Genomic DNA, 24532 nt, shown 5'->3' with positions numbered 1-24532 from the left:
GGCGGACGGACGCGGACGCCAACATCCCGAGCCGACAGGTTCCCGCGCCAACAAAGTTCGGGTCGTTTGCTTTGCCCCGCCAGAAGTGGGAGCAAGAAAACCCGCCGCGGCTGGGAGACCGGAAGGGTTCGGCTAGTTAGTAGGGAAAAAAGGACACGCCGCAGAGCCAGCGGCTGTCGGGGCAACAGGTAGCCCTGACTCGCCTCTGACTTTTATTTTTTTTTAGCCCAGCCTCTCTCTCTTTCTCTCCTGGTCAGGTTGTTGCCCCACAGGCGCCACACCAGAGACCCGTCCGCCGCCCCCCCCCTCTTTTCCTCTTACCGTGTGTCTCTCCTTTCCACGGGTGGGCTTCGATCCCCTTTGCAAGCGCCGGTCTCCCCCGATCCTTTACACACACTCTCTCTCTCTCGTCAAGCGAGTTGCCTCCTCTCCAGCCTCTACTGCCGCGGGGTTTGCACGGCAGCGCGGTTTCTTTTTGCCTGCTCCCTGCTGCTCCAAAAGCGGATCGGGTGTCTGTCCTGCTTTACGCAGAGCAACTGGCCGCGTCTGTCAAATCGGAGCTGAGGACCCGGGGCGCGAGGGGGATGAGGGGGTGGGTGGGTGGGAGAGAGAGAGAGCAAACCCCAGGCAGCCTGGTGCTCCTGGACGCCCCGGCGCGAGCCAGTTGGAGGCTTCGCTTTGCCTCAGCCGCCCTAAGCGGTGAGAGCAGAGGCTGAGCTGGACTAGTGTGCCCTGCTCAGCTTGGCTGACTCACCGAGGGCTGCTTGCGCTTTTCCTCCTCCCGCTCCCCCCACCCCGCCCCGCTTCTTAATTTATTTATTTTAAAGTCGCTTGTTTCCTTTGACCCAGCAGGCTCGCCGTTGGCAGATTTCTTTTCCACCCGAGAGTCCCCTGGGCATTCCCTTCTGCGGGATCATGGGATCCGAATGGGACCCCTTGGCCAGCCGGGTCGGCCGGTCGGCCTGTCCACGCGCGAGCGCGATACTCCGCACCGCCCTTCGCAGAGGGCTCGACTAGATAGACGCGGCGTACGTTTTGCAAGCAAAGCAATAAACGCGCCCTGGCTGTTAAGAAATCGAGGCACACCCTCTTCTCCTTCTCTCCCGGCCGCGCCAATGTTTGACTGCGATCGGAGTTTTCACAGATCGCAAATTGTCCCTCATCCGCCTGGCCCTGCGCTTGGGGGGGGGGGGGTGTTATTGACCTGAGGAAGCGAGAAAGTTCACGTGGTGGGTTATGGTTGTTCTGCTTTCACACATTTCAAGGATACTCGATTTGGACTATTTGGATACCAAACTCCAGCTTTCTGGCTAGTGGGGCTGAAACTTTATGGGGAGGAGCTAAGTTTCACACCCTTGTTGCCCTGCAGGAAATGTAGAATGCTTCTCACAAATTGTATTTTGTGACGTTTATTAAGAATTATCTATAACGATTTTTGAATGTACTTACGTTTTTAGTTTAATTTTATTGTTTGGGAAAACTACATGCAAACAACCACTTTCTATCTTCATTTTAAAGCCTGTCATCGTGCATTGCCTATGGATCATACAGCATTTCTCCAGAATATATTAGTTTGGTATCTTCAATTTTGATATTTTTATAAGCGATGAGGGAATCCCAAAAAGGCAAATCTGGAGCCATTTCCTTTTTTAAACACACATACAGCTCCATAATAATAATTTTCATCTTAACTTTAAGATAAGCTTCCCTTAATTTAGAGTACCACTAGAAGAGCAAAATACCAGCCACCAGATGGTAAAGGACACACCTTCTAGGAAAGTTATTTTTATCTCCCACAGTCATCCTCTCTTTTATGTTACCACAGTTATCACCAAGCCTCTCGTACCTGATTTTTTTTCCTTACCGTATTTATCATATTCTCTAAGGTTCCCCCCACCTTCATCCTTAAAACAAAAATCCTGCAGCTTCCTTGTACACTACCATAAGAGAATATGCCATTCAGATAATAGTTCTCCAAAATAATAGACTACCAACATTCCTATATTCTTCAGCTAGCACAATTCAGTGGCTGTTACAGGCATTGGGCTCTAATTTCCTGAACTGATCCAGTGGTTAACCAGGGAGCTCTTTTAATTTGTCTCTCTTCTTGATTAGCCATCTATTTCCAAAGTAGTGTGTCCTATTTCAAAACTTAAGGTATCTCCAATTGCGGGCCATTTTTGAGAGTTGTACTGTATCTGTGTTTACCATTAATGATGTTGACTATGCAAAGTTATTCTAGAGGGTATTGCTTCACATGTCTCTCATTTCTACATCTCTCCTTGCTCTGCTTTTTGGGCTTCACTTGATTTTAAAAAAGATTTGGGACGAGTAGTATTTAACTTGGAAAACAGATCACTGTTCTAGAAAGTCTGCCAAACTGCACTCTTAGACTTATCCCAGAATCCTGGAGGAGATTTCCCTGCTTTTCTTGCTGATAGTCTAAACGATCAAACATAAAACATATGGACAATGACTAGAAAAACTGTGGTTTTTTTTCCTTTTGTTTTTAAAAAGCCATAACTCAAGGATGGGAAATTCAGGGCAGCTGAAAAGATTTTTTTTTTCATATAATGCATAACTCTCTAATAATATCATTCAGCTTTCCAGCTGGACAGTTTTAAAAGGGAATTAAGAAATGCATAAATGTTAAGGTTATATACTGTATTATACCAATAGCACTTAATGAGGACACCAGGCAAAGAAGAAGGAAATGAAAGGAAAAATGGAAATAAAAACAATCTCAGAGTTACCAGTGACATGTTTAAAATAATTTTACCAACTGGAGAAGTCCATTAATTGATGACTGGTTTAAAGTCCATCCACAACAATGTGCGAACCACTTCTTAGTCAAGAGAGAGGATGGGAATATGGCTATTAGCCCAGCTAAGACCATTTTTACAGACCTCTTGAGAGGTGAAATATCCATTTTCTTTGCAAAGTGTTTTCTTGCTACATTGGGGCTATTACAGGAGCCCTACATTAGGAAGATGCCTTACCTTCAATATCTTACCTTATATCTCTTAGTATCACATGTTGGGAATACAATTTGGACTATGCAATTGGCATTGATCTTACTGGTGGGCTGTAGTAAGGCTTGTGCAAATAAACTGCTGAACTAGGTTGGCTTTTGGCTTTGTTCAGAGTTAGTTGTTTTCTGATAGTACTTTGGTTATATTACTACAAAAATGTGTGGGGTTTGGGGTTTCTTTTTCTTTTTTTGTATCTATGGCTATAGTTATAGCCCAGAACGTAGTCCTTTTCTTGGAATTAAGTACTCCTATCTCCTATAGTTTTGTGGTATATTTGAGCAAGTAACTTATTTATCTTTATGCTCTAGAAGTAAATCAAAGAAAGTAAATCATCTAATACAAGAACAGATAATTACATCTTCATATAAATACCATACTAGGTCTAACTTGTAAAGTAATAAGGTGTCCTGGTGACTTTGACTTAACTTTGAAGATTAAATTACACAAGCAAATAAATAATATCAGATTTTAGTTTAACAAGTCACAGGAGGATCCAAGGACAAAACAAATATTCCGATAATTCAAACCCCTTTCAAATTTCTGCTTTATAAAAACATGATTGGTCACAGAAATGTGCCTTATACACAACACAACCAATTGAAAATAGCACCCTGAGTCTTATGTTATTCATCTTAATACAATACAATACAATACAATACAATACAATACAATACAATACAATAGTAGAGTTGGAAGGGACCTTGGAGGTCTTCTAGTCCAACCCCCTGCCTAGGCAGGAAACCCTTAATCTTCTTAACATGAAGGATCTTTCATCAAACCCTTGTTGTGAAGTCAACGTGTTTGTTTGTTTATTTTTCACTCACCTCCCTTAAACACAAATGTCTAGCTTTCTACCTCCAATCCATAAAACAGGTTTCCAGTACCCAAGATGTAGCTACACACAACATGGTAACAGGTTGTAAGCAACATTACATTTTATGGGGAAAGTGTAAGAATTTGCCTTGAGTTGCTGGTACAAAATAGCAATCTTGGAATCACTTTACATTCAACTATATTTCAGTTTTCTGAAATGGATAATGGCATATTATTAATGGTAACAATATAATCACTAAGTATCCTTTTGTTGTCACCTCACACTTTTCTACATTTCACTTCCTTCTGAACTTCATAATCACCTTTATCTCTAGATGATACCAAAAAATGATTCATGTATTTGATATTACGGGTTTTCAGTCCATAAAACCATATGTATGCCCTAATAAATATGTTTGTCTTTATTGTGTTACAAGTTTATTTATTTATACTTCACGTGATCTTGATTCTATCCTTCTGTTTATGCAGCGTAGAACTGTGTTGGCTTTTTTGGCAGTTGCAGGACACTGCTGGCTCATATTTAAATGGTTGTCCACTAGGATTCCAAGATCCCTCTCACAGTTACTATTTGTTATTTAAATAGTTATTTAACCTATTAAAGTCCAAGCAAGCCAATACTTGCCTTCTCCCAGAGAAAGGAGAGCCTCTTTTATTTGAAGCTGCATTGAAAGTGGCAAGAACTTACAAATTAGTGGCAAACATTTCATAACGTTTGCCACATTAATCATAAGTTAATGCTAGAAAATGATACTGAAGGGGATCATCTTTATTTATCCGCAACACCATCTTTGCAGATGTGTTCAAGAAAGTCTCATTGACTCCAATTGAACTCAGGGCGATTTTTTTCTTAGCACCTGCCAAGAACGCATGGATGGAGAGAAAAAAAGGGCTACATATCTTAGACCTGCTCTAATATCCTCGCTTCTTTAGGCTGCACTACCAATCAGCAAATGTTTATCTTATCTCTTCTTACAGTTGAAGCAGGATTAGATTATTAAAAAGTGAGATCATACTTACTTGCTTTCCTAGGTTCATCGGCCGGAGAAAGCACAACTCGTTTCACTTTCACCACTTTCCATTCTTGACTTTGATCGTCCCTTTTGTTAATCCCAGAATCCATCCCACCAGAAACAGGCCACGGAGAGTCTCCTTTCTCATAGGACACTGGCCTGTTGTCACTGCTTTTGTGGGGGAGGACATTCCCATTGGCTCTCCAAGGTTCCTTCTGGAGATTTTCTCTGGCTGACTCTTTCCTTTCCTGCTCTCCATGGATACTATCATTTCCGGTTCCTTGCAGCCTTGCCAAATAGCTTTTGCCTTCTGTGGGGTCAGCCTTGGAGTTCTTAATAATGTGAGGATTTGGGTCAACTCTGCTGGGGCCTGCGCGGTTGGATTGAGGTTGGAGAAAAGGTGGTCGTAGAGTTGTTTTTAGCATTTTGTCTCTTATTGGATAATATTCAGCGCTTGGCAGTGCTATTCTTCATCAGAAGAAGTTCTCTTTCAACTCTTCTTGGCTATTGCCTGAGAAGGCAGAAAAGCAAATTATATCCTTCATTCCAATAAGCCTTTCACAAGCCTGACCACAAAGCATTTCTTAAATGCAGGAACAGGGTAAGATGGCATCAAGAACATATGATGCATTTCTTCTTTTAAAAAGGAGTTGTGGAATTAAAGTGATGGAAAACAGACTTATTTCTCTTTCGTTCCTTTGCAGCATTTAAACTGCAAAGGAACAAAGGAGAGATTCTGATAGAACTTTCCTTGTCATGTTTAGGTACAAGATAGTTTCCAAATAAATACATTTTATAAGAAACAAAGTCTATTTAATACTGTTTAATACACACCCACATAGTCACTCCTGCCTTATTAACAACAAAAGATGTGTCTACATTATTTTACATAGTTATTCAATTTATGCATTTAAAGTAATATCTTAATATGTGAGCAGGTGATTTTGCATTAAGGTAATTTTTGCTGATTTTCCTTTTTCACATCCATTCCTACCCCCATAGCCCTAAAGAACAATAGGGCTTAAATGAAGCATGGTTGATTGCTCACAATGAAACTAAACCCTAACTAAAATAATCTCAATCCATTCAGATGGTTGAAATCAGTATCAACTTTTTAGTAGCAGAAATCACCCATAGTTCTATTTGCGAGTTATGAAATTTGTATATCCTTCACTGTACTGCAGTGTTTTCCATCTTCCAGATGGAAGCTATTTCAGTAAAGCTAAAGCATGACTAATTTAGTCTCAATCGAAGCCATTACATATTTACAAATATAAATGTACATTCATTCCGCAATAGAAAAGAAAGGATTTGAAGATTTGATATCTCAAATTTGTCATCGTTGTAGAAGCTTAGAATATTATTGTCTAAAGTTTCTATAATTGGCTAGGTTAGCATTTTCTCAGTGGTAGCATTTAACTTGTTACATTCCAACTACTTCAAGATTTAGGGTAGAAGAACAGCAACCTAAGAATGTACTGCATATATGACTTGTTAATTTTTCCACTGGGGACAGAGGTCAGGGAGAAGCAACTTCTATCCCTAAGCCTGAAGCAGTATGGATTGTATTCTGTCTATGGTATTTTGCTGAACGGGACAGGAAATACTCTGGACCTTTTATTGTGTCCACTAGAAGATAAAAGTGAAGAACATTCAGATGTTCATGTTAAGGTTATATTTTAACTAAAGCCTCCTTGCTCTTTTGCAAAATAGCTGTACTATATATGTAGTAAGAACTTTGTAGACTTGCATGCACATGTGAAGTTTATGTAGAATGATATCACCTTTCAAATAAGTATGGCACCAAACTAGATCATGTGGGAGTTATCAAGTTCCTTGAGATCAGTGTTCTCATCCTTGATAACATTAAGAAGTATGGACTTCAATTCTCACAATTCCCCAGCCGGCCTGAAGTCCACACCTATTAAAGTTGCCAAGATTGACTTCTTTAGACAGCAGATTAAACCAATCAGGTACCTTCTATTAATTTGGGGAATAGCGATTCCAATATGTTAAGCGGATATTGTAAGACATAACAAGTAATAGATGTAGTAAGAAAGATAAAGTGAGCATAGAATAGAATTCAAATCAGCCTCTGTAGTAATGCAGTGGTAACATTCTTTCCTGCAAATTGGGGAGAAATGTCTAACTTTGCTTCTCCAAGACATGTGACATTTTTTCTAAGAAGAAGAAAAATTGATAAAGTACTCAAAGGACCTCTACTGATGACTCAAGTTTAGTGCTAAATTCCATACATTCTAAATTGGCAGCCTTCATTTCACTTAACTGAGAGTCTCTTCTGTTTCTTTGACAATTCACATCACTGAGCTTGTATTCAAAGACGTTTAGGTCCCAGAAAAAAAATATGGGACTGATCTGATAAATTGTGCCAAGTCCCTCTAGCAGGAGATTAAAAAAAATAGACAAAGCTAATAAAGCCAGTGTTGCAAAAAAAGGGAAGTTAATGATTAAAAATCCTGGGTATCTTCTGAAAGCTACTTTGATTTACCTTGGCCATGTCATGCCTGCTAATTCATTGGAGAAGGCAATGATGTTAGTGGATCAAGAAGAAATGGCAAACAAAGAACTTGCTGGCTTGATACCATCAAAGCTGATACTTCCAACAACACAGAAGCTGTATTTGACATGGTAGCATGGAGAGCCCTTGCTTATAAGGTCGCGAAGGGTCAGACAGGACTAAATGGTTAAAATAACCACAATCTTCTGAAAGCATGTTATACAAATTAAGTTGGGCTTTAATTAGTGTGGATAGAAATCACGTGATGACCTTATGTAATATATGCATGGGGAAAATGTAGGATAGGATAGTGCTGTTGTCATAACAACCTGTAATTTATTAATAATTTTAGCTAACTTTTGGCTAATGGGTAATTTTTCTGAGCATATTTGACCTCTAACCTTTTGAATCGCCAGCCATTTTTATTCAATTCATTGTAAGACCTACATTGGTATGTCCATTTTTGTTTCTGAAGTTTATTTTTAAATGTATTTACAGAGTAGCTACAGCTTTTTGCTTTCAAACTTGTAAAAAGATAGTTTTACAAGAAGCTGCTTGTTTTAAAGTGTCATCAGCTCAGAGAGACCAGTGCCCAGAAAAAATATTGAAGAAAGAAAAAATACTAGAAAAAATATTGATCTGTGACAATGACAATATTCTAACATGGCAATCCTGAATAGTCAACTATGTATTGCACTGCATCAAATATGAAGCTCTTTAACAATCAATCATCAATCAATCAATCAACCAATCAGAATAGAGCTGGAAGGAACCTTGGACCTCCTCAAGTAGGAGACCCTATACCATGATGCCTATACCCTGTATTATACTTATGACAGACCGCTGCATGTCATGTGTATATTGTGCCTTTGAGGTTGTGACTCATAGAGACTGCTTGGACAAGTCCTCAGAGTTTTCTTTTTTCAAAAGTGGTTTGCCATTACTTGCTTCCTAGGGCTCAGAGCATGTGACTGACCCAAGGTCATCCAGCTGACTGTATGCCTAAAGTGGGATTAGAAGGCCCAATTACTTGGTTTCTGGTGCCTTAACCATGGCGCCAAACTGGTTCTCACCAGCATATCAGAGCTCCATGGAAAATGATTTATGCATTACCTGGGCTGACCATCCAATGGGAGACAACTGGTGGAATGTAACATTTTTGAAATTACATACTGAATTATAAATACATTGCAAATGCTACAATATAGGCAATTTTAATTTTGAATTAAAGAGTAATTATTTTACTCTTCTTTTAAACTATTTTTATTGTAATATTTATATATATATAGCTTTAACGTTTTATGTACTTTTTGTTCATAGCCCAGAATTGCTCTATGAGGGAGATGGGCAGTTTCTAAATAAGATAGATAGAGATGGATGGATGGATGGATGATAGGTAGGTAGGTAGGTAGGTAGGTAGGTAGGTAGGCAGGCAGGCAGGCAGACAGACAGACAGAGCTGAAATAGGTTTTTATAAAGTCTTATTTGCAATATAAGTTGTGTTAAATGCAAATACATGTTTGGAGATGGGAGATATTAGTTTGCCTATTGGCATCACCCTGTCACCAAATAAATGTATTAATCAATTAAATGTTCCCTCTTTCCCCTTTACTGTTAAATGATCCAGGGTGATCACATATTTGTAGAATCATTTTAAAACCCAGGACAAAACATAATTATTAGTCAATGTAAACATAAGCAAGCCAAAGTTGCTTTATAACTATTCCAGCTCTGTTGCCTAGGCCCAATGCTTAATTCAAGGCCTCTCTGTATTCCAGGTTTCCACTTGAAATTTGAACAAACATCACACAGATGTTTGCCCAGCAGGGATTTCTTCATCTGATTTAAAGCCTGCAGGAAATCTGTTAGCGTTGAGGAGTTCCATTTTTCATCTTCAAGAGGCAGGCCAGGCATCTTGATCTATTCATAAATGCTCCCCCCAGCTTCTGTAATAGTGCCATTCTATAGCCCAGAAAGTTTTCTGAAGCATTAAATTTCCTTCCCAGACTGCACATCTGCAAAAAACAAAGAGCAATTGCAGATCTTTAATCATGTCCCCACCTGTACCTAACCCTGGCACCCCGGAACACTCTTTTCCTGCCATGTCTACATGACATTGCTTTCATCTTGTTCCCAGCCTATGAATGAAATACGCTTAAGCTATTCTTAACTGTAGCTGTATTAAAGTAGCATTTCTCCCTTATTCTGATCCCCCTCAAGTGCAATCACATACATTTCTTAGGGTTGGTTACCCATTGCTCTGGAGAGAAATCAGACAACTGACAGTGATTGGGAACAGACATCTTGGAGGAAGGTTGGGGATTGACAATGCAGCTCATGCCAAGAGTGGTTTCTGCCAAGCCAGCTTTGCTGATCTTTTCACTTTGAGATGGAGAAGTGGGTTGAAATGGAGAAGTGGAAAAGCTCCCCTACAGTCATTCATCTTAAGTTGCATGTTCACCAGTGGTGGGTTTCCAATTTTTTTACTACCGGTTCGCTTGTGCGCACATGCACAGAAACGTCGGCGTGGGTGGGCGGAGTCTCCCGCTGCTTCTACTACCGGTTGTCTGATCCGTGCCAAACCGGGAGCAACCCACCTCTGATGTCCCCAATGGAAAGAGGAGGAGGAAGATGATTGGCTGATCTCTCATTTTTCCCACAAAGAAACCCACAGAATAAACCCAATGCTAAAGGCAATTTGTACCTCATGAGTTTGCTTGAACACTGCGATTAAATTGAGAATCTTCTTCTTTGGTTTCCTTTCTTCCACTTAATGAAAAGCATGGCATCGATCTGACCGCCTCATGCCCTGCATGACTATGTTGCAAGATAGAAAAATGTTGTCGTGTATTGCCATGTATGTGTCCATATCATGCACATGCGCTGCTGAGTGATACATAGCACATAAAGCAGCTACCATATGTCAGCTGTGTCAATAGTGTCATCTATTCCTCTGTACTATTTATTTATTTATTTATTTATTTATTACACTGATATTCCAACATTCTCCAAAGGAGGTCAAAATATCACCTTCAACCAGGGCCGGATTTAGATGAAAAGAGGCCCTAGGCTATTCCACTTATGGGGCCCTTTCACCTCCCATTTTTAAGTTTGTAAATTACATGAGATATAATAAAATACATCATTACTGTGATATATATCAATATATTAAATGAAACATGTTGTAATTGGTACTAACCTTTATAAAAAATGTGGCACGGATAATAAATAAAAATAAAAGGCCCCTCTTGATCTTGAGGCCCTAGGCTGAAGCCTAGTTAGCCTATAGGAAAATCCGGCCCTGCCTTCAACTGATGCTGGCAACAAAACTCAGTTGCCAATAATAAGGAAGGCACTGACTTAAAGGCCTCAATGGACTTGTTTCGACTTGTAAACTTGAAACTGCTTTTAGTTATTGTTGATGTGCAGCCTGGGAAGGAAGCCTAATGCTTCAGAAGAGTTTCTGGGCTATAGAATAGCACTATTACACAAGCTATGGTGACCATTCAACTACTCCCAGACCAACATTTGAAGCATTCCTTCTCTGGTTCCAAACTAATCACTGCACCTGAAAATCCCGATTAAAGCAAGATTTGATGATACCTGTGGAATTGACTATTGTGTGTTTGATTTGGCTTTTGCAATACCATCTTTCCTTTAAAAAGGTTCTGTAGGCAAAGTCTAAAGCATGACCTCTGGACCGATAGGTCCCCAGCTCTCTGCTAATAGTTTGGCATGAAATAGGCAATTTTGTAGGTAAATGATATCAAGGAACTTTGAGAACTGGTCATAGTGGTCTATCAACTGGCTGCCGTGGGGTAGATTAATATGACAATTTAGTCAAAGGCAAATTGTCATTTTGCCTCTTTCTGCTCCTAAGAAGTTTCATATTACCTTAGCTTACTGTTGTCCTTATTCCTGGCAGAGGTGTATGTCTATGTGAGAGAGGGGGTGGGAGAGTGAGTGAGTGAGTGAGTGAGTGAGTGAGGGAGGGAGGGAGGGAGGGAGGGAGGGAGAGAGCTCTTTAGCAAAAAACTAAGCAACATCCATCTACTCTGGAGGCCAGAAGAATTCTGGTAAATGAAAACGTCATTAGAATTTGGTATTTTGCTTTGTGCTGTGCTAATTTCCCATTTAGACATGCATAGAAAGCAGTAAGGCAAGGAACCAAAACAAGTATATCTGGGGAGTACAGAGATGCCTACAAGCACCGGACTGTTTAATTCTAGATTACAAATTAGAACTGCAACAAGGACTTTCTTTGTAGAGAATTACAGGGCAATTACACATCCTTCTCTAATCTCCTGAGTTACTGCCTATTGATGTTGCATTATATTTGGGTAAAGTATGAATAGATCCTCTTCCGAAAGATAACTTCTCACTTCCTACACATTCATTCCTTGACAGGCCCAAAATGGAGAGAGAAAGAGCTGTTAAAAAGTTTCTTATCTAAATAACTCCCTCTGATGGAGAAAGTGAGTGCTCCAGTAGATTGTTCACCCATAAATATTGAAACCCATAAAGGGCAGGCTGTAATCCAAGAATGGACTTTAGCTTAAGGTACTAGCGCTTTCTGTGCTTTGCAGGTAAACCTTGTGGAAAAGAATTGGCATTAAAAAGCAACTTTCTATTATAGCTACTCATGTAGAAGTGAAGGGCAATTAATTAAAAATGTGTCATGTACAGAAGTAACTGGAAGTAGGAGAAACAGCAATGCTTCCTCTAAAGCCTGTCACAAGGAAGAGGGTGCAGATTTATTCTCCATAAATTCTGATAGGACAAGAACCAGTAGGTGGAAGCCATACAGAGAGAAATCCAAACTTGAAATGAGGAGGAATGTCCTGACCTTCAGAGCTATTAAGTTGTAGAACAGCTTGTTTTCTGGTGTTGTGGTTTTCACACTAAAGTTGGGCAACCATGTGTCTGGGATAGCTCTGGGCAGGTCTGGGTTCAGCTAGAAGATCTCTAAGCTGAGTGATAACATAAGGGAGACATTATGCTAAATATTATATTTATTTATTTGATTACTATAGCTACCCATCTCAGCCAAGTGACTCAACCAAGTGAATACAGATTTTTAGAGAATGGGTGGATTGTGAGTGATAGCAGAGATGGTATGCAGCAGGTTCTGACCAGTTCCGGAGAACCGGTAGCAGAAATTTTGAGTAGTTCAGAGAACCAGTAAATACCACCTTTGACTGGTCCCACCCACATCTATTCTGTGCCTCCTGAGTCCCAGCTGATCGGGAGGAAATGGAGATTTTGCTGTATCCTTCTCCGGGAGTGTGGAGGGAATGGAGATTTTATAGTATCCTTTCCCTTGCCACCCCCACCAAGCCAAGCCAAGCCAAGCCAAGCCATGCCCACAGAACCGATAGTAAAAAAAATTGAATCTCACCACTGGGTGACAACATTTTCTAATGATAAGCCAGGTTCTTGAAAAATGTGTCAGAATATTTTCTACAGGCAAATGCTGATCCAATTATTAGTAAGACTGTAATGTGTCACCATTGCAGACAATGAAAGACTAAAAAAAGGAACAGTTGCTGAGCTTATTGCATCCTCCAATAATGTCAGCATAATATTAAAATAATATTAAAGAATTATTTTTACTAATTATCCACCAGTCAAGGTTTATAAAATTGCTCACACAGGAGATAGTTTGCTGAATGCTATCCATAACAGGTGTGGATAGTCTCAAATTATGACAACTATTATTTAAAATATTGGAAATGCTTGGGTATTAAAAAATACCAGAAATGCATGGTCTACATTACTCTTCTCCAACACTAATCATTGACCAAAATTTAAAATGGCCAGGAAGATAGCTAATTATGGCTTCTCATGATCTTTAGTCTTGAGCTTCTAGCTCATACCCTGGAGTAATTAATCCCTGTCATGTCATCCCATCTGTAGAAGTGGATTGACTCCTATTTGCAAAGGAAGGGATGGCAAAATAGGAGGCCTTGAGTTACATTGTTGGTTAAATGACATGAGGGCTTAGTTTACTCCCTGCATGGGATTGTAGTCATATCTAACAATATCCACAGGAAAATCTCCCCACAGCCAAAGACTTGATTGTTGTTAGATGAAGGCTTAAGAAAGCTAGAAATTAAGTGGAGATGAAACAGATGACATTCAACTACCTTTGTAGCAGTGGTGAAATTCAATTTTTTTACTACCGGTTCTGTGAACGTGGCAGAGGAAGGATACTGCCAAATCTCCATTTCCACCCCACTTAGGGGCCAGCCAGAGGTGGCATTTGCTGGTTCTCCGAACTACTCAAAATTTCCACTACCGATTCTCCAGAACCTGTCAGAACTTGCTGGATTTCAACCCTGCTTTGTAGGTGCCAGAGGTCACTTCATTTCAGCCCTCAGGTGAGTGACATATGTAGCCAATGTGAAGTGATACAAGACTTGATCTCTGAGATGCCTTTTCAGGTGTAGTTTTGAATGAGATCTGGAGGGCGGCCAGAGCTGACAGGCCTCCTTGTGCCTGATGTTTTCCATCCGTGGTAGCATAACAGCAGTTTCTCCATTGAACCTTGCTAAAAATTCCTGACTTTCTGGTAAGACCTCCCTTCCATCATCTTTCCCTTTAAAAGAAATAAAGTATAAAAAGTTTCTACAATATGGTTTTAGTGACAACTCTTGGGTAGAGGTAGTAAAAGTGTCAGCAGCATCCAGAAAACTGATCTATTCATTTCCTCAAGAACTTTCAGGAATTGCTTGGTAGCTTCTGTCCTGTGCTACTAAGATTTGATGGGATAAACACACTTCACTGGAAAAGAGGAAACACATCACTGAAAAGGAGAATTAAAGAGGGTGTAGACAGATATACAGAGGCACAAGTACGTACTATGCCAATTTATAGATATAAATACAAGTTTGGGAATAATAACAATAGAAATACTTTATACCTTCAAATGATACTATTGTTGTCAGTTCCTAAAAATCTGGTCCCTTCAGTCTTTCTGATTTGGCAGCCTTAAAAATCAGATAAACCACTATCTTATTGTTATTGTTTTCCTAAGTTCTACCTTTGTTGAAAGAACCTACCATTGTCCTCTCTGCAACCCTTGAGGAGAATTGAGGTCAACCAAAGCCAATCAGCCCTCATTCTGACCAAATAAGAGTGCTGCCTCTCCAACTCTTGCCTTGTCACTATTTTGATTTTGTGGCAGAAAATATTTTGGGGAAAAAACCACATCCTGAAGTTTGGGGCAAGATCATCTGGTCTCTAGAGAAACTGTTCTGACCTAGGCTTCCCAAGAGCCTGAAACAAACTCTGACGAAAACTCCTTTTATTAATGTGCTGTGAATTCTGCTTATTCACATCCAGTAAAATCTTTCGAGGGAGGATTTACAGTCACAGACCTTATCTGGCTTGGAGAGCTGACAGGCGGATATCTGCAAAACTTGGCAAAGAGTCTTGGAGAGTCACAAACCAATTAAGTGAACTAATTGTTTCCTGCAAACTCCACTCCCCTTTCGCTCCTCTTTTATTTCCTCTGGGAGGGGCCATTTATCGTCCACCTGTGGCCTTACTCTCAAGTCCACCCCTGTTCTTTAGCTGTTCCCTTCATCTGGCAACTCTGTGCACACTGGGAACAGGCTGCAGCTGTTCGTCTGTCTCACTGCTGTCTGACTCTGACAACAGCTGATAACTGGCATACGGCTCTGGCCCCCTCTCTACCTCCAATACAGAGCCCTCATCAGAGCCTTCCCCGGACTCCAGGACTGGCCCATGTTCCTCCCCAACCTCCTCACTGTCTGAAACTGGTGGGCCACAATTCTGGTCTCTAGAGAAATTTAGAGGGAAAGACCCAAGGAGATTGGATTTCCTGCACTGGAAACTGGTCTGGTTCACACCTGGCTGAGTTTCAACTCCTGCAAATGGCAAACTTAGAAGCTCTTCAACTTGAGCTGTGCTGCTAAGTTGGGAGAAAATTGCCTCAGCTGGCTGAGGTGCCAATGTTATGGCACCAATCTCTCTGCAGAGGTGTCCTCAGGTCTGGAGCCGAAAGTAGTCCATAATTTCCTCACTCTCATGAACTTGTAATGGTGTGAACAATGTAAGAAAATTAGTGCTTGCTCCCAGGCGCTGCAGATCCTCTAGCAATAAAAGACTCCTCATGCCATCTCTGCACTAAAGAAGGAAGAAAATGGAATAGTGACCCACTTCTCAAGCATTGGAGGAACTTTTTTCAGAGGGCTGTGGTTATTGGCCTAACAAGTCCTGAAGCTAAAAAACTCGGGAGAAGAGATAACAGTTTTCTGTGATAGAAAAATAGAGCTCAATATTAAAATCCACCACTTGCACATAGCTTGATGGCTACACGGCTGGCCATAATCAGCCCAGCTGCTGACATCATGGGAACAGGAAGTTCCAAAGTAGCTTTCAAATGATTGCAATAGCCTTGTGTGGAAGAATGTAGGTGTGCCTATTGTCCAAATATTACTTGTTGATGGGCAGAGATAGGGGCCCCATCTTGCTTTCCATTGTACTTTGTCATTGAGTCAGAATTGAAAGACTTGGGCTGCTCTTAAAATTGAGGGAAGCTCCAAATATAGCCCTGTCCTGATGTTCAACTGTTGCCTCTCAAGGAGGATATTTGGCCATCTTCATGCTTGAAAGGATTCTACAGTGTACAGCAGAAGTCTCTCACCTTGGCAATAATACAATAATACAATAGTAGAGTTGGAAGGGACCTTGGAGGCCTTCTAGTCCAACCCCCTGCCTAGGCAGGAAACCCTATACCGTTTCAGACTTGTGGGCTTCAAGTCCCAGAATTCCCCAGCTAGCAGAAAGTTGTCAAGGTTGGAGCCCCCTGGTGTACAGGATGTACTATTGTGGGGCAGAGATGACTATATTCTGTTTTGTGTACTGTGATGAAGTCTTTCAAAAATTACAAATTTTTTCATTTGCCAACTTTTAATCCCAACCCTTTCAGATGAGGAGAAGGCTTCAAGGTATTGTATCTTGCACTGCAAACCATTCACCACCACCACCACCTGCCCTCTCTCTGGGAAGAGACACAAATCCCTTGGTTTGGAGAAGCTCACTCTGCTTTTCTTCCTAGTAAACCCATTCCAAGAAAATGGAAAAATGAATGAGCTATTTCTACCAAATTTATGTACTTGTAGTAATGGTGTTGTGGTTAATAGTTAGCTCGTATGTACCAAGTTACCTTGTTCCCACTAAACTATGGGCCTAAGAAGTTAAAAAGATGAAAGTGATTCTAGTTATCTTAATCAGATCCAGAACTAAGACTGAATCAATTATATTTTTGATTGAATCCTCTATTTCCTCTACATAGTTTGTGGTTTATGCAAGAAAGAGTACATTGACAATTCTACATCTGATCCTACTATCCCAGCTAAAATCTCCCAGTGTTTCCCAATCACATAAACCTGGAATTTTGGTGGGCTACAATGGCAATATATCTTTAAGGAACTATTGGTTGTTTCACCCTAAATTCTTCCTAGTCAGCCATTATTAAACTTCAGTTAACACAGAGTGTGTCTGCCATATGGAGATTTGTCACGTGTTTAAAGATGCAGGTTTAGCTTTCCCAAACCAATATGGTGGCATTGTGAATGACACCCTCTGGGGTTAAAATATAAGCTGTCTGAATAACCTAAAATAGATAGCTGCTCAAAAGATTTTAAATATTTAAACATAAAGATATTTCTAATGGATCTTCTCTACAAGTGGATATTTAGTTACTGTTAGTGGAAAGAACCCCAAAAAACCTGAGTGCAGCCTGTGTAAATAGTGAAATTGAAAAATGGTGGAAACTGTTGAATTGATATTACTTTAGTTCACCTCCCTTTTGTTAGTTGTTATGCTTCTCGGAATCTCATAAATAATTAAGTATATGCACATATATGCACACACATATACACTGGATATAGATTCATGCTTTTTTTTTTTAAAGGTAGAAAGTTGCAGATGTCATTCCAAAATCTAGTCTCTTTCCAAAGTCTCCAATTTGTTTATTGCTTTTGCACAGCCCCAGGTCAGCAACAGAGGAGATCAGGGGTGCCAGCAACAGCTGCAGGGGGACGGGGCGAAGGGTACACCATGAAAGGAAGTTGAGGGGACTGTGATGGTGTCTGGCTTTTGTTGCATTAGCCCTAAATGCCCTGGATTTCATTAAGCTTGCATGCTTATCCAGTAATGTGATCTGAGGAAGTATTCGGTGTTGCTTTTAAAACTTGGAGAAAGAGGGAACCGAGCAGCAGAGATTAAAAATGAAATATCGCTTTTCTTCTCCTACACACACACTTATTGCCTCGCTCCAGGTGTCTTTCCAAACTGAGAACATTCTAGTCCCCTTTCTACTTGTCTATCCCATTTCTTTTCACTTTTTGACATACGCTTAGCGTTACTGTAATTTCTCATAAAACCAGAAAATGCATTGGAAAGGAAAGGCCTCTGGAACACAGCACAAAAGAAATTAGTAAGATAGCTGGATTTATTCAATTCCATTTACAACCTCCAGCACCTTGCCAAACATGTGGTCCTCACACCCACTTCCAGAACGGACAAGCTAGCTGAGCCCAACCCTTGATTGGCTTTTTACCAATGGGTGGGTTAGCCAGAGAGTGGGAGAAAAATCCCCATCCATCAGAGAAGTCATGACATGGAGATCTGCAGGCCATAACTTATTATTATTATTATTATTATTATTAAAACATTAATCACCCAATAGTTTGTTATTGTAAACTATATCAGCCTCCCCAAATTTGGTGCATTCTAGAGGCATTGGACTCTTGCTACCATGCTCCACACAAATTACCAGATCTGCTTCCTCTCTGGACATGCAGCTATTCCAAGATGAGAAAGTTGGAAATTTGGAACAAATCAATTTGAAATAGGCTTTAATGCTATTACCATAAAGAATACGTTTAGTATTTAAGAAACAGGATACATAAACACGTAAACTCACACTTTAACACCACCACTGTAACAATGGGAATAGTAGAGCTGTTGCCAAAATGGGGAGGTAAATTAATTAATTGAAGGAGATTAAATCCAATTAATCTGTCCAGCACCAGATTAAGGAAGGCCAAACATAATATGAAGAGGCAATGAAATTTGCTTGCCTGTTTTTACTGGACACTATGAACAAGTCTAAACATACAAGTTTAGCATTATCTTCAAAGCAATTAACTATATTCTGAAGATAATGCAAAACCTGGATGGCTTAAGGAACTTTATGGCTTGGTATATCTATTTTATGATGGACTGGCTATGGCCTAGTCTTAGGTTCTTTCCAGAAATCATATATTTAGAATGGAAATATGACAGTGTGACAGGCATTAATGGGGCAGCAGGGTAGCATGACCTCTGTGGCTGTCCATAAGGAATATAAACCTTGAAAGAAAGATCTCACTCAGTACTATTACATTTCAAAGAAGTGTGCTGGTTTTAAAATCATTACACATTGTTTTCTCTGACAAACAGATGCAGAGGTTGTGCCATTGGTGATGATTGACATGAAATATTTATGCCTTCAGAAAAAAAAAGCTTGGGAAATGCCTGAACATGTTCTTCACTTTGGGGGAAAACAGGAAAAGCTCATTGTAGTTTGTCCAGGCCATTTAGTCTCTAGGAACATTTCTGAAATGGGTACTGGATAGCACTCTACAAATGTCCATTGAATGGATAGGCGAGATTTTGGTGAAGGCCTTATTGCACCCATGTGACTCAACTCTTTGCATTGGGTAGAGTAATGTCTGGGTCACTAAATCAACAAATGTTATTGCTGCACATATCAATCTTGCTGATGGATGGACTATGGAATTGAACGAACTAGTTCTTTTGATGGACAACTATGCAAGGATGTAAAACTACCCTATTGATTGTAGCAGACCTGAAAAATCCATTAACATAGTATTCTGAAATATTATCAACCTGCATTAAAGTTGAAAACACCGTAGTATGATGTCATTGCTCTTTTTTTAAAAGTCAAGTTCTAGAATTGTGTGAGTGTGTATAGAACTTTTGTTACAAAGTACTATAGGACTCATTAATCTTTCTATGTCATTTTGCACTACAGGAAGCTGGAATTTTGGTGAAATTCCATCAATTCTAATTTCTTGTTTTCAACTAATCCTGAAATGCTACTGGATGTGCTGGACAGATGCTTGGAACTGGTATAGGATGGGTAAGAACAAATTAATTCAATTTCAATCCAGACACGGGTATGATTGTTGGTTCATTTGTCAAAATATTGAGATGTGTCTCATCTGTTCTTGATTAAAATATAATTGCTCCCAAAGAATTTCCCAACATTTCTGAAACCATTCTTGGCTTTCAGCAACCAGCTAGCATCTATAGCACAAACCAGCCTTGGATGATTTATCTTTGTTATTCCAGTTTGGGTAAAATTACCTTTGTCATTGTTACCCATGTCTTAGAGATTTCTGTTAGTATGGTTGGTCGCTCAGTCAGCAAGTTGTTTAGACTGGATTTGGCATTTTTATCCAATCTATCAAGGACCTAGGATAGGCAAATGTTGTTTAATAATACAAAAGGTATTGTTACAGGATGTACATTGTTCCAATTAGGTTGCTCACACAGTCAGTCAGATATTTAGACTGAATTTGGCATACTATGTTAGGGCAAACTTGAGATATTTGTTTAGATATTAGTTTATGGATATGATTTTCAACATTCTCTCAATTTAATCTACTTCACAAAAATATTGAACCAAGGCAGTTACAGTTAAATTTTTGGACTTAGTTCTAGGATCCCAAGTCACATCCCCATTTAACCAACAGTATCAATAGAATAAAAGACATTTAGTTCAGGGTTGAACTGTGGAGTTCTGGATAGTCTCTGAGCTTGGTTGTTTGCTTGAGGATGTTTCATTGGCCAAGTAGGTAATATCATCAGTGCAAGTGAATGTGGAGTTTGCTGCCTGCCAGTTTTAGTGGAGGTGTGGTTTCCTTCTTGATAGTTCCTTGACTAGATACATAGAGATAAGCAACATTTATATACCATAAAGAAACAATTTTAAAAAAACCTAGGAAGGCAAAAGACTAGGATACACTGATCTTTAGCAGCTAATACTCAGATAAGCAGAGAGCAACACCAGACAAACAGTCAGGCAGAAAACAAATCTCTAATGAAAGAACCATCAAGAGAACTGCTCCTCCAGAGAAGGAAGAAAGAAGAAAGGAGAGGAAGGAGGGAAGGGACAGAAAGAGAAGGAGAGAGGGTAGGAGGGGGAAGAGGAAGAGAGGAAACAGATCATGCCAGACTAATCTTATTGCATTCTTTGATAATGTGACAAAATTAGTGGACCAGAGGAATGCCGTCAATATAGTTTACTTGGACTTCAGTAAGGCATTTGATAAGGTAGACCATAACCTACTACTAGATAAAGTAGAAGAATGTGGGTTAGACAGCATCACCACCAGATGGATTCATAACTGGCTGACCAACCGCACTCAACGTGTAGTCCTCAATGGAACTGCATCTACATGGAGGGAAGTATGCAGTGGAGTACCCCAAGGCTCTGTTTTAGGCCCAGTACTCTTCAACATCTTCATCAATGATTTGAATAAGGGAATAAAAGGGGAACTCATCAAATTTGCAGATGACACCAAGCTGGCAGGAATAGCTAACACTCCAGAAGATAGGCTAAAGATACAGAAGGATCTTGACAAACTTGAACATTGGGCACTATCTAATAAAATGAAATTCAATGGTGAAAAGAGTAAGGTTCTACATTTAGGCAAGAAAAACTAAATGCACAGGTACAGTATAGATGATACCTTGCTCAGTAGTAGTAACTGTGAAAGGGATCTTGGAGTCCTAGTGGACAACCATTTAAATATGAGCCAGCAGTGTGCAGCAGCTGCCAAAAAAGCCAACACAGTTCTAGGCTGCATAAATAGAGGGATAGAATCAAGATCACGTGGAGTGTTAATACCACTTTATAATGCCTTGGTAAGGCCACACTTGGAATACTGCATTCAGTTTTGGTCGCCACGATGTAAAAAAGATGTGGAGACTCTAGAAAGAGTGCAGAGAAGAGCAACAAAGATGATTAGGGGACTGGAGACTAAAACATATGAAGAATGGTTGCAGGAACTGGGTATGTTTAGTTTAAGAGAAAGAAGGACTAGGGGAGACATGATAGCAGTGTTCCAATATCGCAGGGGTTGCCACAAAGAAGAGGGAGTCAAACTATTTTCCAAGGCACCTGAGGGTAGAACAAGAAGCAATGGGTGGAAACTAATCAAGGAGAGAAGCAACTTAGAACTGAGAAGAAACTTACTGACAGTTAGAACTTAATTAATCAGTGGAACAGCTTGCCTCCAGAAGTTGTGAATGCCCCAACACTGGACATCTTTAAGAAGATGTTGAACAGCCATTTGTCTGAAACGGTATAAGGTTTCCTACCTAGGTAGGGGGTTGGACTAGAAGACCTCCAAGGTCCCTTCCAACTCTGCTATTGTATTGTATTGCATTGTAGGAGTAGGGGAGAGGTAAGGAAAGTAGGAAAGGGAAAGGAGAGGAGGAAGGAAGGAAGTAGAGAAGGGAGGGAGGGTGAAAAGATAATAGGGTGGTGATAATACAAAATAGGTGTATGGGATGGTAAGAAAAGTAACCCAGAATGTATATTTTAACTCTTTATATGGAAAAACAAATATGCAAAGTGATAAAGATAAATAAGAACATTAACTATGTGAATGTATACCTGTAACTATATAGAAGAAAATAAAAATAAAAAAACTTTTGGGGAAAAAAGAGGACTGCTCCCCCCCCCAAAAAAAACTGTCAAGTCAAGGTACTATATAAAACTTGCAGTGAATAGGTTACCTAGTTGAGTAATGAAATGTCTGGAAGCAAACAAGCAAGCTCAGATACTACTAAGAAATCTACAATCAAAAGTGTATTTGACATCTTTTGCTCAATTATTTTCTCTCAGCTTAACTGAACACGCAGGGCTGAAGTGATCTATCCTACAGACACACGCAAGAAGAATTGTGGATTCCATTCTGAGGTTCATTTGGACAGAAAGGGGAATAATTTAATTAATTACATTTTATATATGCTAATTTCTTTCTTATAAAATGTGATAGTGAGACATTAAATAAATGCCACATTAAAATACGACGGGGTGCGGGAGGGGTTTGTGCCTTTGAGTCAGTGTTGGTTCCTGGTGGCTGTCTGGACTAACCATGTTTAAATAAATACAATATCTCTCTAGAGAGGAAATGAGAGGTAATTCCAGCTCTGCTAAGTTCTGTTCAAAACTGGATTGAGTGAAACAGCCTTTAAGAAAAAATGAGAAGACCAGAGAAGAAGAAAGACAGATCAAAAGTACTAGATGGTTTTCACATCATTCAAACAATAGAACTAATTGTCTCCAGCACTGATTGCATATCTGTCCATTCTCTCCCCCCCCCCCCGCTCCACATTCAAGGTAGCACTTCAAAGGCAAATTTATTTTGTCTAACATAGAGCTGGAAAGAATTAAATTAGTTGGATTAATCCATGGTTCAGTAGAAAAATGCTGGATAATTTGTATTAAGAATGAATGAATGAATGAATGATTATTTTAGAATTGGAGATATTTCTCTTTGGCATCATCTGTACCATTTGTATTTTTATTAATATGGTTATGGAAGAAAGCAAAGCCAAACAACAACAAAGACAATTCCAGAGAATGCTGCTTTGTAGGGTTTCTGGCATAGTAGTTTTAATCTTTCTTTGTGGCTGTTCCCATCCTTAGATTGATTTTTCCACTCCATCTTTTTTTTTTATCCAGTTCTTTTCTGCCAACAGTTACTGCAGTTTGATGACATGTCAGACAAGTCAAAGGATGCTGTTGGTTTAACAGTGACCAGAACAGGCCTTTTATCAGGATGACACATGTCAGCACCTTCAACTGCCCCAAAGGGGGAAGGGATGCTTCCAAACCATTCCCAAAAATCTTAGGACTCTTTAAACCATCTTGAGTTTGGAAAAAGAGGAGGAGGAAGAAGAGGAAATTAAGGAGAGTGATGAAGTTGGGTTGATATTCTACACCCACCTTTCACAAAGAATGCCTCAATTAATCCACTAGTACTTAATTTTGCCCTCTATAAAATGATTTATAATACAACCCGAACAGTGGCTAATCGTGATAATAAATATTTGCAAAACTAGCAAGCCCAGTGGGGCATGCTAGTGCCTTTCAACCATTTATTTTGAATTTAAATGTAGTAGAACAGATTTTGTGCCTGGTGGCATGAAGCTGAATTCAGGCTTGCATCTCATAATAAAGATTGTCCACTTCTTTTTTTTCTTGTTTAAACATAAAACACACTTCATGCATGAGTGTGCACATGCATGCACACTCACATGACATTCCATCTGGTAATAGATTCCAGAGGACTGTGCTGAGTGGTTCCAGCAAACCATGTGATATCCCCCAATTTTATTCCATTGCCTTCACCTAATGAGAGGCAATCCAGGTGAGAGAGGCAAGGGAAAAATAATAATCTATCTCATGCTACCGATGAAGTATTGCCTGTGAAGAAGACAGCTCCGACTCTTGCCTAATATAGCAGGAGTCTGATGAGATAAAGAAATACACTTCTCCATCCGTCTCCTTCCTGTACCTTTGTGAAGCACACCAAACATCTGTCTGCCATTTAACGTCTGCACTTTTCCCCCAGTCAAGTTTCAGCTTGCTGTCCTAAGAAAAGTTTGCCCTCCAGTTTCTGCTCTGTCCTCTTACCTCCAGCAGTAAAATGACGCTTTCTGGGCTGCTACTATGCCTGTAAGCAGAAACGTTCCTCTTCATCCACCTCCGTCTGAATCTCAGAGCGATTGGGTCTCTTTTCTTCTTTCTCGCTCCCTCCTAGTTGCTTGAGCTGGAGCAGAGGAAGGAAGAGTGGGGGGGGGGAGGTGAGAGGAGAGGGAGGAGAAGGGCCGAGCTGAAACTTTAATAGCACAGAGGCCCTTTTCTTTTGCAGCATATGGTATATTTCGCCCATACTGAAGACATTAGCCATCTATATTTTGAAAGGGCTTACTTCAAAAGTGTATATGAAGCCCATGCTTAGCATTCTGAAAACATACTCTGGGAAGGGTTAGGATCTCTGGCAAAGCCAAACAGAGAAGAG

The 24532-nt window shown here is 40.0% G+C and overlaps 1 protein-coding gene across 1 annotated transcript in view; it reads right to left on the bottom strand.

The window, feature by feature from the left end:
* The window catches only part of SYNPO (synaptopodin), an 85564-nt gene extending 61313 nt beyond the window's left edge, over positions 1-24251 (bottom strand). The window contains exons 1-2 of the mRNA XM_081934143.1: positions 24145-24251; positions 4884-5387 (exon numbers count right to left, since the gene is read on the bottom strand). Coding sequence (XP_081790269.1) covers positions 4884-5301 — 418 coding nt within the window. The 5' untranslated portion in view covers positions 5302-5387; positions 24145-24251. The remainder of the gene's footprint in view (positions 1-4883; positions 5388-24144) is intronic.
* Positions 24252-24532: the final 281 nt, after the last annotated feature.

The sequence above is a fragment of the Natrix helvetica genome (assembly GCF_964273705.1).
Source record: "Natrix helvetica genome assembly, chromosome: 1".
NCBI lineage: Eukaryota > Metazoa > Chordata > Lepidosauria > Squamata > Natricidae > Natrix > Natrix helvetica.
This window is presented reverse-complemented; position numbering and strand designations above follow the sequence as displayed.